General features: G+C 35.4%; 1 protein-coding gene across 1 annotated transcript in view; it reads right to left on the minus strand.

The window, feature by feature from the left end:
- Window positions 1–3,503: 3,503 nt before the first annotated feature.
- LOC110456655 overlaps window positions 3,504–18,016 on the minus strand; it is an 18,121-nt gene continuing 3,608 nt past the window's right edge. Inside the window, exons 2-8 of the mRNA XM_021507513.1 lie at window positions 12,997–13,084; window positions 11,404–11,549; window positions 10,585–10,894; window positions 9,802–9,900; window positions 7,071–7,171; window positions 6,012–6,610; window positions 3,504–5,390 (exon numbers count right to left, since the gene is read on the minus strand). Coding sequence (XP_021363188.1) covers window positions 5,334–5,390; window positions 6,012–6,610; window positions 7,071–7,171; window positions 9,802–9,900; window positions 10,585–10,894; window positions 11,404–11,549; window positions 12,997–13,084 — 1,400 coding nt within the window. The 3' untranslated portion in view covers window positions 3,504–5,333. The remainder of the gene's footprint in view (window positions 5,391–6,011; window positions 6,611–7,070; window positions 7,172–9,801; window positions 9,901–10,584; window positions 10,895–11,403; window positions 11,550–12,996; window positions 13,085–18,016) is intronic.

The following is an 18,016-nucleotide window of genomic DNA, read 5'->3' on the forward strand; positions in this document are numbered from 1 at the left end:
TCTTTCATGTTTAAGATGGTAAATAATCAATGCTGTTGTTTTTTTAAAAATGCTGTGTACATGCCAATTGGATTAAAACATTATTCCGGAATGTATTTTGTTCTTGATTCAGATTGTTTGTATAATTTAGTACCTGTAAAACAAAAAACGATTTAAACTTTATTTAGTTTACTACATGTATGTACAATCTTTATAATGTGAGCTTTTTGTTATTTTCTTTTTCTCAAATTTTCTGACACTTTTTGGTAATTTTCCATGCAAATTTATTGAAATATGATTTACTGATACTCAGGCAGAAATTTATAACTTTAATCAGATTTGAAAAGGTCTAAGTCAAGACTGTACCGTTATATATAAAATATAGACAGGTGATCACACAGGAAGTATGGCCAACACAGAGTCACTCAGGAAGTATGGCCAACATAGACAGGTGATCACACAGGAAGTATGGACAACATAGACAGGTGATCACTCAGGAAGTATGGCCAACAGAGACAGGGAAACACACAGGAAGTATGGCCAACATAGACAGGTGATCACAAATGACGTATGGCCAACATAGACAGGGGATCACACTGGGAGTATGGCCAACACAGACAGGTGATCACTCAGGAGGTATGGCCAACATAGACAGGTGATCAAAAGAAAGGTATGGCCAACATAGAACAGTTGATCACACAGGAAGTATGGCCAACATAGACAGGTGATCACACAGGAAGTATGGCCAACATAGACAGGTGATCAAAAGAAAGGTATGGCCAACATAAAACAGTTGATCACACAGGAAGTATGGCCAACATAGGCAGGTGATCACAAGAAAGGTATGGCCAACATAGACAGGTGATCACACATGAAGTATGGCCAACATAGACAGATTATCACTCAGGAGGTATGGCCAACATAGACAGATGATCACACAGGAAGTATGGCCAACATAGACAGGTGATTACAAGAAAGGTATGGCCAACATAGACAGGTGATCACACAGGAAGTATGGCCAACATAGACAGATGATCACTCAGGAGGTATGGCCAACATAGACAGATGATCACACAGGAAGTATGGCCAACATAGACAGGTGAACACACAGGAAGTATGGCCAACACAGACAGGTGATCACTCAGGAGGTTTGGTCACCATTGCCAGGTGATAACACACGATGTATGGTCAGTATAGACAGGTGATCACAAAATAGATATTTCTCAAACAGACAGGTGATCACTCAGAGCTATGGTCCTATTGACAGGTTTTCTCAATTAGACAGGTTATCATACACGACGTATGGTCACCTTAGTCAGGTGATCACACACGATGCATTGTCAGCATAGACAGGTGATCACAAAAGAGCTATTATGGCATAAGACATCTTTCTCAAATAGACATGTGATAACACGCGATGTATGGTCATCATATACTGGTTATCAAGTCAACATACACAGGTGATCACGAAATACGTATGGTCACTATAGTCAGGTGATTACCAAAAAGCGATGATCACATCAAAAGGCGTTCTCAAATAGACATATGATTACAAAAATGATATGGTCACCCTAGACAGGTAATCACATCAAGCAATGATCAAATTGATGGTTCTCATATACAGGTGATCCCACAAGAGGTATTGTCATCATTTACAAACGATTTAGTTTATTCAATGTATGTTAAATATAAAGTCGGCATCAGTTCCGCGCTATCACAGGGAGACAAACACGAACATATCGCAGCCTCCCAAAACACATACGTATATACTACACGCATGCATCTTGCACACAGGGGCGGCCGTCCTTAAATGACCAATCAACATAGACAGGTGATCACACAAGATGTATGGTTATCATAGACATGTGATCATACAAGAGGTATGGTCACCATTGTCATTAATTTAATCATTGGAAATCATATTTAAGATTCGATAAGGTATAGAAATCTCCGTGGTCATACATTCCTCTGATGTTTCCAATTAGCATTCCAAACATATTTGAATTGATAAGGCCTTTTCGACCGGAGAGTATTTTCTTTAGGTAATTTATTTGTGTCACGGTATTTTATAAAAAAAAATTGTGTCATACTAACATCGGGACACATTTATTTTAATTAATGTTTTTGTGTTATGCTGTTTCTTTATTTTGTGTCATGCTAATTGCATGACACATTTATTTTGCTCTATTTTTGTGTCAGGCTGCTATAGGCCATCGTACTGGATGAGACTGCAGTCAGTTTCATCGGCAGCTACCTCAGTGGCAGACTGCAGCGGATTAGACTTGAACCTGATGTCAACAACTGGCAGCTGCTGAGGAAGGGAGTCCCCCAGGGGTCAATTGTCGGCCCACTGATTTTTATTTTTACGTTACTAAAAGACCATTTTGTACAATTATGCTGATGACAATACCCGTTCATATAATACCTGTTCTTTAAACATTAAACTTACACTAGAAAAAGAAAGATTTTTTTTATTAAACTGGTTTTCAGCAAATGGTATGAAAGCAAATCCTAGTAAATTTCAGGCCATATGTACAGGGGGAAACACCGGTGACAACAGTAAATCCTTTTCTATTGGAGACTAGGTTATTGATTGTAAAAATAATGTTACTCTGCTAGGTGTGGAGATTGACTCTGTATTAATATTGATGACCATGTATCTAAGATCTGAAGAAAGGCCTCCAAACAATTAGCTATTTTGAAAAGAGTTTGAAATAGTCTTACCAAAAAGGGAAAGATCACCGTTTTTAAATCTTTCATTTCATCGAATTTTAATTACTGTCCCCTAGCCTGGCATTGTCGTAGCCTCAGCAAATATCTTAGAGGAAGAAAAACACTACCAACGGTATTGGATAAGTGATGTCACGTTTAGCTGAAGTTAAATCAATCAGTTTATTGGATAAGTGATGTCACGTTAAGCTGATGTTAAATGAATCAGTATATTAGATAAGTGATGTCACGTTTAGCTGATGTTAAATGAATCAGTACATTGGACAAGTGATGTCACGTTAAGCTGATGTTAAATGAATCAGTATATTGGATAAGAGATGTCACGTTAAGCTGATGTTAAATGAATCAGTATATTGGATAAGAGATGTCACGTTAAGCTGATGTTAAATAAATCAGTATATTACATAAGTGATGTCACGTTAAGCTGATGTTAAATGAATCAGTATATTGGATAAGTGATGTCACGTTCAGCTGAAGTTAAATTAATCAGTATATTGGATAAGCGACGTCACGTTAAGCTGGTGTTAAATAACTCGGTATATTAGATAAGCGATGTCACGTTAAGCTGCTGTTAAATGAATCAGTATATAAAATAAGTGATGTCACGTTAAGCTGATGTTAAATGAATCAGTATATTAGATAAGTGATGTCACGTAAACCTGATGTTAAATGAATCATTATATTGGATAAGTGACGTCAGGTTAAGCTGATATTAAATGAATCAGTTTATTTTTGTCACCAGGTAAAATTATACAAAAAAACTACTCTCTAAGAATAATAAAGAACCGTTCGGTTCAATTGCTTTATTTCTCCAAATATCATTACAATTTTTCTAACTCCCAACTTATTGGATAAACCTGATATAATTTGATTTGTTTAGGTCTATCTCTGATGTCAAGTAACAATGCATTCCGACATCATTTATGACGTCAAAATTCATAGCAATTATTTCCCCGATCGCACAAAGGAGCAATGCATTCTCATGAAAAACATATGATTTTGTAGAAATATCCGAACGTTATGAGAAAGAAAAAATCCCGGAAATGCTAAGTTAATTTTCAGATTGTAAGCGACACTCGGTAAACCTTATAAACACTAAAACCAACCATCACGCATTGAGAAACCACTATTTTGTTCAATTAACTTTAAATTAAGTTAATATTAGCTCAATAAGTCGAACTGCAGGTACAAGAAACGTAAACTGTTTTTATTAAAATTTTAATGTCACTTAGAGCTCTTTCTGAAACCAATAATTACAACAAATACGAAGTTTTAAAATTGTATCTCGTTGATACAGAGATACAACCATAGAAAGCAATGTTACTGCACTAGATATAATGTAAGGTTAAACATGTGTGCATTGTAAGGTAGTTGGTAGTCCCTATTGTGATCTGATGTCCCTATTGTGATCAGATGTCCCTATTGTGATCTGATGTACCTATTGAGAATTGATGTCCCTATTGTGATCTGATGTCCCTATTGAGAATTGATGTCCCTTTTGTGATCTGATGTTCCTATTGTGATATGTTGTCTCTATTGTGATCTGATGTCCCTATTGTGAATTGCTTTCCCTATTGTGATCTGATGGCACTATTGTGATATGATGTCCCTATTGTGATCTGATGTCCCTATTGTGATCTGATGTCCCTATTGTGATCTGATGGCACTATTATAATATGATGTCCCTATTGTGATATGATGTCCCTATTGTGATCTGATGTCCCTATTGTGAATTGTTGTCCATATTGTGATCTGATGACACTATTGTGATATGATGTCCCTATTGTGATCTGATGTCCCTATTGTGAGATGTTGTCCCTATGGTGATCTAATGACACTATTGTGATATGATATCCATACTGTGATCAGATGTCCCTACTGCAACACTTGGGATATAAGTCTCTCCTCCACTTCCCCACTCTTTTTTTCATCGGTGTCTCCATATCTTCCCGTCTCTTTATTACCTTAGTTCTTACAAGGATGTTAAACCAGAAACAAAACACTCGATAGCATCCTCATAATCGTTATGATGGTAGCGAAACTTTGCCTTACTTGAGGCTATTCTCCCAAGCTGTATTAAAGACCTAGGACATCACTACAAATGTGTTACTGCACACCATATAGTTAGCTACTACTGCAGGTTGACGCTGATATAGGCTTAAATCAAGAACGTAGCTAAACAAACCTATTTTGAGTACTAGAAATACTTTCCGTTTTATTGACTTTATTGTGATGTTTAAACAAAATCGTAGTTATTTCCTTCAAGTTGTAAAGAAATCACATGTTAACCTATTGTATTTGTATACTGTAAATAAATCACATGTTAACCTATTGTATTTGTATACTGTAAATACATACAAATCAGTGTTATCGTTTAACTTCGATGTTGTAGCACTTTCCATTCAAACACATTGCTTTTATTTATTTAAACCATGTCGTATTTCTACATTTTAACATGTTCGTTGTTATTTAAGAATACAACAAAACTCACTGTGTTGTAGTCAATGTACTAAAGTGTTTCCTTTTGAGACCTACAAATTAAAGGACAGCCACATTTTATTGTAATCAGTAAAACCTGTTGTCTAATTTGTCTTCACAAACTAGATCCCGGCATCCTCTGTTCGTCATAGAGTAGTCTTAGAGCGCAGAAAGGCTTCCAGTTTCGGAGGTTCATTCAGTGCCTGTTAATACAACAGTGAGAAAACAGAACAGTAGCAAATGTACAGTGCTCATCCAGTATTGACGTCTAAGTAATTTGAAAATATAAAGTTAACTGTGAGTCATTAAGATTTTGCGAGTTTTATATGTCGCTATCATTTTTGTGTGGTAGTCAACATTAAATTTGAAAATCTCGAGAGCATACAGCAAAATACAGTTGTAAAGAATTAAATGGACTTTACCCAGGAAGTAACATTGTAGAAACACTGTGACAGCGTTAAATAGCGAATGAGATATAGAAATTTCATGGTTTTGAATTTTTACAATGATAAGAATAACATTTGGCAAGATAATACAAAAAGGTACAAATATGTACAAAATTGTCCCAACAAGCTTATGTTTATACAGTTATGATTGACTACTATCACTCGTAAAAAGAAATTCTGCCTCTCTCATCCCGTTGTTGTGTATTGTACTTTTTCAACCAGAGTTTCCTCCCTTCTATTATTTTTATCAAGCTTTTATATAAAGATTAAATGTTGACTTAGATACTTAAGTCGTTCCAATTACTTGCAAACATATAAAAGTTCGCGAATACGTATATTGTAATTTTTGAGACAGATTGTATCGTTACATTTCATTACCTCTACAACATATTTCTTTTTCTGTCGTGTGCCGTTTTTGGCAGTCTGTGCCCTTCGTGTAGACCGTGTCTCTTTTGAACTCCCCTCTGTTTGTCCTCCCCCTCCCCGACTGCGATGTTTCCAATCCTTCATTTGTTTCTCGAGTTCCATCAATACCCGGGTACTAGTCTCCAACTCAGGAAGGAAGCTGTCAAGGCCCATATAATGTATATCTAGCACTTTCATTAATTTAACAAGGCCCTGGTCATGTTTTTCGAGCCGTGAGTACTCATAAAATCCATAATACAGAAATTCTTTGTCACCGTTTCCTGTGCGTCGTTTGTGCTTCGATTTCAAGAGTTTTAGTGACTCTGTATCACGAAGTTTGATTGTGAGATATTTCAGAAAAGGTGCGTACGCATCCGAGAGCTGTGATCGGTGAATGTACAAAAATAGTCTCATACACAATGTGTCTTTCAACATGTCAACAGCTCGAGCTGCTGAACGGCGATGGAATAAGCGTTGGTAGTTAGCTTTACTGAGAACAAGTATTTCGGAACTTCTCGTCACTGTACATGTCTCTATAAACGTAGGAAGTCCAATGACTAGCTCCAAAGCTCCTGCGGTAAACAATATATGCAGTGAGATATTCAAGTAATACGATCACTCTTTGATAAAAGTAGTTCATCTAATGAGTGTGGATAGTAGGTAAACAATTGGTAGTTTGACTGCGAATGAGTGCCTATCATAATATGCAAACAAATGTATACTATAGTTTTTCCAATGCTGAATGCAGTAAAACATGCCCAAATGAAAATGTCATTGGCTAATTGTGGTGAAACAAATGACTAAATGACATGTTAATTGACGACTCCTCGGGGAAAACAAACGCCTTGTGGTGAAGCAAACATATCAACCACAATGCATGTGGGCCCCTTCCGCTTATACAATGATTTAACGAAATTTCGTATGCTTCTCGATGCAACACAAAATAATAAAGGGCACTCCTATTTGGCATGTGTATTATTATTCCTATAACAAACACTTGCTTTGGATACACGCGAGAAACAGGTAACTCACCGACAATTTCATTGGCTCCAAGGAGACACATGGGATACTGCCTGTGCGCGATTCGTTTTCTCTTCAACGTTTCGTAGGGTGAGTAGTTCATTCCGTAGTTTCTAGAATGAATTAAGAACAAAAACCTTTACAAGGAAAAAACAAAATACTGCTTGTCCTCACAACTCCTCTTCTACATAGTGTTACATGTAAGCATACAATTCGTATTGTGTTTTATCTGCATATGATAAAAATGCTTGTTTGACACACACGCACCCAAAATTACAGCAAAATTGAAAAAGTGGAAAACATAATATGGAGATAATTCGTCGGGAACAAGCCTTTCAAACCTTTCAAAAAGACGAACTCGGAGAAAATACCAAATAAAAAGAACGATAAAAGGCCCTACTCTGTCTTAAGAAAACATTTAACAGTGTAAAGACCACATATAAATCTCGATGTCGTCGACGTCAATGAAGCTTTTTTCTCAAATGTAGCTTTATCTGGAAAATCCTTATCCTTATAATACTGACCTTTAGGAAGCGTCTTTACACCGTTTAAGTAAGGGACACCATTTTATGATTAAGGTGAAGGGAAACTTAAATCTTATCAATCCTGGAAGTAGTTTCGTAAATTTTATCCCAGAGTTCGGATGACAAATTGAAGTTAAATATCAAACTATGTGAACTACGCGAGTCTGAAGAAACCTGTGCCTGCTGTGGCTTTGTTAATTCAACCTTTGTGGATAAGTGAATAGTTCTTCTGATTATCTTAAGTCTAATTTTAATGTATCTCCTAGTCCTTGAAATTCAAGATATTTACAGGCTCCTAGCTTTCATCTTCATGCCTGATATACGACTGCATCTTAACAATTACCTACAATTAACTCTTAATAACTCTGTCAAACCTGTCCATATATTATAAAAAAAGTCAGAAATGAAAAACAGTTGGTCATATAGAAAGACATTTTCATGTATCAAAAACCTTCCAGGGAATCTTTAAGGCAATTTAGAATGTTGCTAGATATATGGTGGTCTCTAAAGCACTTTGTAATCTTGGCTGGAGCTAGCTATGGTGGTCTCTAAAGTACATTGTAATCTGGACTGGAGCTAGATATATGGTGGTCTCTAAAGTACATTGTAATCTGGGCTGGAGCTAGACATATGGTGGTCTCTAAAGTACATTGTAATCTGGACTGGAGCTAGATATATGGTGGTCTCTAAAGTACATTGTAATCTGGACTGGAGCTAGAAATATGGTGGTCTCTAAAGTATATTGTTATCTGGACTGGAGCTAGACATATGGTGATTTCTAAAGTACATTGTAATCTGGGCTTGAGCTAGACATATGTTGGTCACTAAAGTACATTGTCATCTGGACTGGAGCTAGAAATTTGGTGGTCTCTAAAGTACATTGTCATCTGGACTGGAGCTAGAAATATTGTGGTCTCTAAAGTACATTGTAATCTGGGCTTGAGCTAGACATATGTTGGTCAATAAAGTACATGGTAATCTTGGCTGGAGCTAGAAATATGGTGATTTCTTAAGTACATTGTAATCTTGGCTGGAGCTAGAAATATGGTGATTTCTTAAGTGCATTGTAATCTGGACTGGAGCTAGACATATGGTGGTCTTTAAAGTACATTGTAATCTGGACTGGAGCTAGACATATGGTGGTCTCTAAAGTACATTGTAATCTGGACTGGAGCTAGAAATCTGGGGGTCTCTAAAGGACATTGTAATCTGGACAGGAGCAAGATATTTGGTGGTCTCTAAAGTACGTTGTCATCTGGACTGGAGCTAGAAATATGGTGGTCTCTAAAGGACATTGTAATCTGGACTGAAGCAAGATATTTGGTGGTCTCTAAAGTACATTGTAATCTCGGAGTTTGGATTTTAGCTAAACAGTTGAGTGGTATTTAGATCAGTTTTGACAGTAGCTAGACAGTAGAGTGTGTTCCTAGAAGCAATTGGGACTGTATCTAGACACTTAGGGGGTCTCTTAGGCAGTTTTGGCGCTAGCTAGACAGTTGAGTGGTCACTCAGGCAGTTTATAATGTGGGTGGTCTCTAGACAGTTGAATGGTCACTCAGGCAGTTTATAATGTGGGTGGTCTCTAGACAGTATTTGACATTCAGGTTGTCTCCATGCAGATTTGACCTTATTTCTGTACAGTTGGGTGGTCTGTGTGACATTTTTAACTGCCTATACTCTCACCCCAAAACAAATTGTGTCAAACATGTAAAAAAAAATACATTATTTAGGTCAAGTACATAGAATATATATCTCATTGTGTCCTTCCATCTACAGCTAAGCCGTAAAGTAAAAGCCGTAAAGTATAATTGTGTCTTGATTTAAAAGATATTCATCATATTAAACAGCGGTTTATGACGTCTTAATGGTAATCAATTTACAGACACACTTCACTGCTATTTGTATACGTGTCTGCCTATCCACACGTAAATGCTCTTTGAATACGAGACCCGTACTTGACCTGCCTTTTAGTTCCACTTTTATTTCCGAACGCCATAGTTTATATTGCTCGGCCCGGCGAGGACATTGTCCGATAAAAGTATTAAATATCTATCTATCTGCTTACCAATAGATAACTTTGTCGATTCGTATAAAACTGGACATCAAACATATTCTAGCTCTCTAAATCCGAAATCGAAATATGATAGAATCGAGAGTTTACATGAAGTCTGGTTGAGCCCAGCTGTTTTGGTGGCTATATATCCCTGTGTTATACTCACGGTGGAAGCAGTTCCGGTAATAGTCGCTCCATCTCCGCCCATAGTTCTGGATATTGATTTCTATGACTTCCCTGATCAACGATCACTTCCGCCTCTCCACTGGAAAAAATGTCAACTTTTATTTTATATTTTTAGCTCAAGAATGCTTCTTGTTCTTTGTCGCATTGCTTTAACATTGATCCGAATGTCGACTTGCGTTATTAACCTAACATAGCTTGGGAAGTTACATGTATATGAGTTCAACTAGTTTACATGACAAAGTCAATTATATTCTTACTTACAAAGAAGGTGCTATATCTGTTGTCAGTTCTATGTATTAACGTTTATATTGTTTTATTGATTTATTAATTTTCAATGATTTTTAAGTTCACCTGACAAACATCACAATCCTTTTTGAAGGCACACTTGCATTATTACATTTGTATCTCTCATCTTACATAAAACGTAGTCTCGTTTGGAGAAGCCACAATACGTGGTTTCACAGAGAGAATTCATATCAGTGAAATAAATCAAATGTCAAACTTGTAGACATTAATCAATATATAGATATAATATGGCAGGTTTAATCTATTTTCCGAAATTGGTAAATCATACTTAAAAATATACTGCCTTTATTATATAATAATCATAACTTAACCATCATCGTTATATAACCTCGTTACCGTGTGTAACATGACATCAGTACATATGTTACAATAAGTAGTTAGATTCAGAGCATAAGAGAACTAGAAAACAAGTGATCATTGTCGTACAGAAAAGCACGAAAGATTTAATGTTTCAGACCTCCTTATAAAGTAAACATTGTCCACTTCCTGTCTCTGCTTTGTAAGCCGACAACCGTACTGGAAAGTGTCGCTCTTCAATGATATCGCCATTGCTTTTCTCTGTCGGGACGTCCATTGTTCAAACAGTGGGTTGCTTTCTACAAATTCTGTCTTCTCTCGGAACTCCTTCTCCAACACGTCTCGGACTGACCGGTTGTAGAGCGCTCGGTCAATGACTAGAAGTTCTGAATTTGTGTCCACTACCACACTAGCCGTCCGTATACAGTCTTCCTTTATAAGTGCTATCTCCCCGACTGTCTGTCCGTCCCCTAAAACATATCAACAGCGATGAGGACATCACTAGACCGAAAACCCTAATTATATGATAGTTCTTTGAAAAGTATTTTTAGGTGAAAATACTTATCACAAATCAGTGCACTTTTTTTTTATCAGAAACTGATTTGATCTAATAAACAACTTCGTTGTTAGTGTTTAATGTATATAATGCTGTACATTATGTAACCATGTGATTCAATATAACTTCAACTCATGAACTCGGGACGTAAACTTTCACCGTTCGTGTTATCATATCGGTTGTATGTCTCGAAATTTTAACAGCTTCTATAGGTGCTTTAAGGTCTTGTAAACATATTTAGATATATGGATTTTCAATCGTCAAACATTAGAAACTATAATAATCACACTATTATTTGTCCCCTATGTCGTAAGCCTAAGCCGGTACGTTTGATCTAAATGGTTAAAATAAGCAAAGCGATAATTCTGTAATATGTTTAGGTATATGAAAACGTGCAAAGTTGGTTTTAAGAAGCAAACTGACCAGATGTCCACACGTGTTGTCCGAGCGCTGACCTTTCCAGTTTGACCTTTGAACAAACTCTCTCTACATGTTGACGTATCTCCTGTTCGGTTTCCTTGTCGTGGTAGACGTAAATAGATACCTTTCCCTTCAGAATGATGTATAATCTACAATCAAACGTGTCAAATATACCGATATAGAACCGAATTCAAACGAGTCAAATATACCACTATAAAACAGAATTAAAACGAGTCAAATATACCGATATAGAACCGAATTCAAACGAGTCAAATATACCGATATAGAACCGAATTCAAACTAGTCAAATAAACAGCTATAGAACAGAATTCAAACGAGTCAAATAAACAGCTATAGAACGGAATTCAAACGAGTCAAATATACCACTATAAAACAGAATTCAAACGAGTCAAATATACCGATATAGAACCGAATTCAAACGAGACAATTGTATCGCTATAGAACTGAATTCATATGGAACGGAATTCAAACGAGTCCAATATACCACTATAAAACAGAATTCAAACGAGTCAAATATACCGATATAGAACCGAATTCAAACGAGACAATTGTATCGCTATAGAACTGAATTCATATGGAACGGAATTCAAACGAGTCCAATATACCACTATAAAACAGAATTCAAACGAGTCAAATATACCGATATAGAACCGAATTCAAACGAGACAATTGTATCGCTATAGAACTGAATTCATATGGAACGGAATTCAAACGAGTCCAATATACCACTATAAAACAGAATTCAAACGAGTCAAATATACCGATATAGAACCGAATTCAAACGAGACAATTGCATCGCTATAGAACTGAATTCATATAGAACGGAATTCAAACGAATCGAATACTGTATAACATGAAATGTTCGTAACTATTGAACCACGAAAATAAATACAAACGAATTTGAATTTGTCTACTGTTTGTTAATATAGGATATCCACGAAAGATTGTACCACGAACACGATCTAAATGGCTTCAAGCCACGAAGGAAAGAACCCACGAACATTTCGTGTTATAGGGTATACCGTTGTAGAACATCTAATTAAAAGGAATCATATATACCAATTTATCGAACAGAATCAACACGCGTCAATATACCGATATAAACCAAAATTCAATTGAAGCAAATATACCAATATGGAAATGAATTCCAATGACGAAAATGCTATATAGCGGAGAATTCAAACAAATCAAATTTACCGCTATCAAACATAATTCACACGAGTTAACTATGCAGTGATAGGGGAAAATAAAAACGAACTAAAACATATCCCAATATGGCCTCTACTACAGCGAGTCAAATTTAATTCTATAGAACAGAATTCACACAACGTAGATGTATTGTTGAAGCACGTAATTTAAATATACATCTACGTAACAGTGCCCGAACCCGGTTAATACACCACTGTATGATAAATTGCAAACAAACTATTAAAGGTACATACTCTGTTATTTGTTTAGATACATTGTAAAAAAGGGAATATATTGCACATCTTTAACACCTCAGGTATAGTACCACCTAGTTGAACACTTCTTCACGTGCAATAAAAACCCATTTATGACCAGGTTTTGGTGTACCTATCTCCGTTCTCTCCTTGCTTAATGATGACGTCATCCTGCTCTTTCTTCTCGAACACACAATGACGGATGACGTCCTTGAGGATATCTGTAAAGACATCAGAAAACGTGACACATGAATATGGTTTCTTCGATTTTGAGATTGTGAACAAAATTTCCAACCGATATAACTGCACCTGGTAATATTTATCTAATTTGAAAATATTAACTACTNCCCCAAAAAAAAAAAAAAAAGATTTATGTTTAATGTTTAAGAAATCTCACTCGAGAACTGACGACTTTTAGAGAAAACAGAAATATGTTTGCCATCTGTATCAGGTTTGTCTGTTTTTTGTTAGGTAAAAGGTACCCCTGCAGCAGCTATAGTCGCGAAGAAAAGTTCTACTTGGAGATTTTGTTACTCGGAGTAATCTCCGCAATATATAGAAGATCAGGCAACAACAACCAAAGGGAAATATTCTAGCTTAGAGTACTTTGTATCAAATTATGTATCTTTCAATTTTCATTTTATTTTCATAGACGATGCGGCCCACAAAATTGTTTCTGATTTTGATGCTGTCGTGGATGGCAACATTGGTACAGAGTAGGCGTAGTGATGTAAATGTCCGGAGTTTCATTTTAGATCTATTTTTCAAACGTTCAAACTCAACTCTAATTATGTAAAATGCATCGCAATATGTGATTTTCATTGAATACTCTAATAAAAGGGACTTAAGCAAAAATCTCACAATAACGACAGTGGTAATGATACTGTATAATTTTGTTGGTACACCTTATCTTAATCATGAACGTATAAGGGAAAATACAAGGGAGCATGGGATCCAACGTCCACTAGTAAATGTTCAGTGACGTTCTACGTATTGAATGATTCCTAAATTGAATTCACTAGTCCGGCCATAAAAGTATGATATTTTTACTCATGTACCAGTCAGTGTTCATAGCAGACACTGAAATGACGACTGTATACTTTCTGCAGCGTAGATTGAAGTGTTTCCGTTAGAAGTTAGAAAACCCTATCCACGTAACGTATCTTTGTTTAAAAAAAGAGAAATTTTGGTATATAGGTCATTGACCGTATTGTATTAGAATACATTATACACGCTATTAAAACAGCACCACAATTCTAAATATAACACCACTATACTATCAGAAGGGAGGGAGTCATTCATAATGGTGTGTTATATAGCGATGGTTATCGGTAATTCAGTAAAACTCATACCGTTTTGTCATAAAGCTTTTCTTAATACAAAATATTCAAAAAATATTGACATGATTGTAAATTAAATGACAGATATTGAGCGTCCCAACCATTATTTGAATAAATTGTTATGTAATAAAACGTGAATAATACAATATTGGGAAACGGGGTTTAAAGAGATATGGTTCGCAGGTATACTTCCTGTGTATAATAATGAAAGGAAATCAAAATACTATTTTATAAATAGTTACGCTTTGATATATCGGGCAACATTACGCTCCCAGATGATTATCGGATGGCCAAACACTGCATACCGGAAACGTTTGCCCGGTCAATCTTTCCCCCTTCGACGGTGAAATCAATATTCACCCAATGTTAATTTCGCCCTTTACATTGAAATACAATATGAATTGTTATTGTTATATATATGTTACCTACCAAAATTATGACAAATGACAAATTCCGCCTCAGTACGGAGGCCAAAAATGGCGACAATTAAACTGCAGCGAACAATTCCCGGATTAGATGATGTTGATAGCAGTAATGTTTTCTGATAGGGCAGTATAAGTAAAGTTCCTTTTGATGTGCATGAAGGAGACAATGCATCACTATGTCTGATGATTCACAGACGTGATATTTGGACGATTTATTTAGATTAATGGATGCCCTCACCTAACGACTCGAGCACTACGCTTTCACAGAACATTAACACTACCAGAACACAGTTCCCAAGGGAAAGGTCCTTATAAAATAAAATTACAACTGTCAGGATCATAAACCTAAAGCTGTTATGATTAAAATAGTAAAAATATTATATAAAGTGGTAATTTAAGTGTACAAATTTACATAGAATATTGTCACGATCAAAGTGAGCAATTCTTATTTGGCGATAAATTTCATGGACATTGTTGTGAATCATTTTTGTTAGGAATATGTTTAAATCTAATTGTTTTTCATAACACCGATAGCTAAATACCATAAAATGGAGTTTAAAACCATCTGATTAATTTGCTTCTAGCATACAACCTAATTGTAGTATGAGATAAATGACTCTTAGTATCGCCATTCTCGTGAAATATCTATTTGCGGATTAACTCACGAGAAAAATGTGTAGTAAGCAACCAAATATAAAAATTATATCTGTATTAGCTGATTATAAATAAACATGACCTAATAATCTGAACATTGAACCTATACAATTTGGTAATATACTATAAAGTAACACACTCCTAGGAGTAAACGGTGGTGTTAGGGGCCAAAAAGTTGGAATCAAAATAGGTCTAAAGTACTGTTGAACAAACTGGGAGATAAAAAATAAATAAAATAAGCATCCTTAATGACTAAGAGGTCTGAAATAAGAATATTATTGAGCAGTGCTTTATCGATCCATTTGGTAACGCCATCAGTCGTCATGCATGACGTCATAATTACGCCACTTCAATATATTCATATATCCCCAGTAAGTGGTATGGTTGTCAACGATTGATAAACAAGTCAACAACATCATATGAATTAAATAGCAATAGATTTCAGACATATTGATAATAGAATTGTAGTTTATATCTATAGTCGACATCAACATGTAATCAACGGGCTGTTGGTTTGATATATACTCCCAATAAAAGGCTATGCAATGCCGCCTCAACCTCCGATATGACGGATTACCAAAACAGGTTTATACCAAGAAGATATCGTACATTAAATAACAGCATGATACTCTATATAAACCTGAGAACTCGTTTTCTAAGCCTTAGAGTGTTAAATAGATTCTGACATTTTAATCGGTAATCTTACATCCTGTACTTACTACTGATATAAGTAATGCTACTGAACTATCTCAATTTATTAAAAGAATAACATTCATATTTACTTAACCTTTCATTAATCCATAATGTAATTATTAAGTTTCAATGGTGCAATCACGTGTGGGTTTGTATGTAACATTCATCTTTCGAGCTACAAAGTGGTAGACTTTACAGGTAGATTATTAAGTTATCTTTTTGAGTTGTGGCATGGTTCATTATATACATACTTTACATGTCATTTAATTTAGAATGACTAGTACTCTTCTATTTTTTTAATTCATTTTAAGGGGTTTTACGCAACTGCCTCTCTGTCTCAACATTGGTTCTAGACTATTTGGATTTCAACCTTTTTGGTCATTAGTATCACCGATAGATCCCAGAAGAATGAATCAGTATACTTCATTTATGGCTTACTGTGTTTATTATCATTTTATCTTATTGTGATAAGATTCACATATATATTTCTTTAAGTACAGCAGACAGAATATCCTTACATCCCAATACTACGTTAACGCGAATGAAATATATTTATAACCAATGACACGAACCGACTTAAAATGCCATACGGAGAGACAATTACCAGATAACATGGAGAGTGGACTCTCGGTACCACATGTGACACCCGTAAGGATGTATCCCGTTAAACCAACGAAGGAATGCTCGTCACCAGCGATCTCAAACAGAGTGAGCATGTCTTTATTCATGTCAAATACATTACTTCCAAAGCTGGAAGTCCTAATACTGAATTGTTTTTATCTTTTGAATCACTGATGGATCATAAGACACAAAAAAATATGATACTGCAAACGTTTCCTTATTTTAAAACTTTCTGCATCGCTTTAATAAGTTTTTGAAACAAATGCTTTCTTATTGCCAAGTTTGAATGATTAATTCTGTTTCTTAAGTGGGAACTACTGGTTAATAAATTGTTTAACAGGACTAATTCATCTTCAAAATCATAAGAGGCTATCAACAAACGGTAATGTGTAAACCGTTGCGTGTTTGATGCAATTTATTTCTATTTTCAAAACTTTGACAAAACAATTCAACAACGTCAAATGGCACAGACTTTATAATGATTTGATACATTCAAATAATTGAAAACAGGTGACCCCCATAGTTTTATCTCATTTACACGGATTAAGGGTATTTCGAAACTAGACCGTTCCTATCTTCATGAGCTGCATAATATCTGTTGATAAAAATGACATTAAGATTTTTTTTGGTATATTGTAGAATTGATCTGCAGAGCAAGGTAAGACTTTTGTATTTTATATTCTATGAATATCTTCATATTCTATAACCAGACACTGCTGATAAAGTCTTTGTTTCTGTTTTTCATGATTAATGCACACACTTTACCCATTATTTGAAATTAACCAGTTTTTTCTTAATTAATGGTCTTGCGAAACTCTTCGTTCGTTTCAATAGTAGCTTACGCCAATTTTGATTCGTCCCCTACGTTTATTGTAACCTTGAAGGCCACATATACACACCATGTCCTTCTATTTCTGTAATAGTTTAGACAATTTCGATTTCCAACGTTTTTGTCCTTGGCATCTCCGATTGGTCCTAGAAGGACGAAAAGGTTGTATGATGCATTGTATTTGTCTTTGGAGTACTGCATCAAAATGAGTCAAACACGTTTTGACCCAGGAGTGTTACGCCCTTAGTTTTATAACCGAACACACATAACACATTTGAAATGAATACGTAGAGGCTAAGAGGGGCCTGCCTGATATAGAGCACACCGAATGGCATTAGGAACTTAAATTAAGTTTTCAAAATCTATTTTTATCATTGTTTCGAAAGGTCACTCACAAGTTTAGTTTAAACATATTTTATTGCAATATAATTACATAAGGATTGGACACAAGTTATTGTAACTTATAAACGCCCTTTCCATAATGGTTTACAACATATCAATATATCAATATAATGCAATTTCTAATAATACATAAATTAATTTACAACAAACACATTCTTGAGAGAGAGAGAGAGAGAGAGAGAGAGAGAG

The sequence above is a fragment of the Mizuhopecten yessoensis genome, unplaced genomic scaffold (assembly GCF_002113885.1).
Source record: "Mizuhopecten yessoensis strain PY_sf001 unplaced genomic scaffold, ASM211388v2 scaffold8815, whole genome shotgun sequence".
Taxonomy (NCBI): domain Eukaryota; kingdom Metazoa; phylum Mollusca; class Bivalvia; order Pectinida; family Pectinidae; genus Mizuhopecten; species Mizuhopecten yessoensis.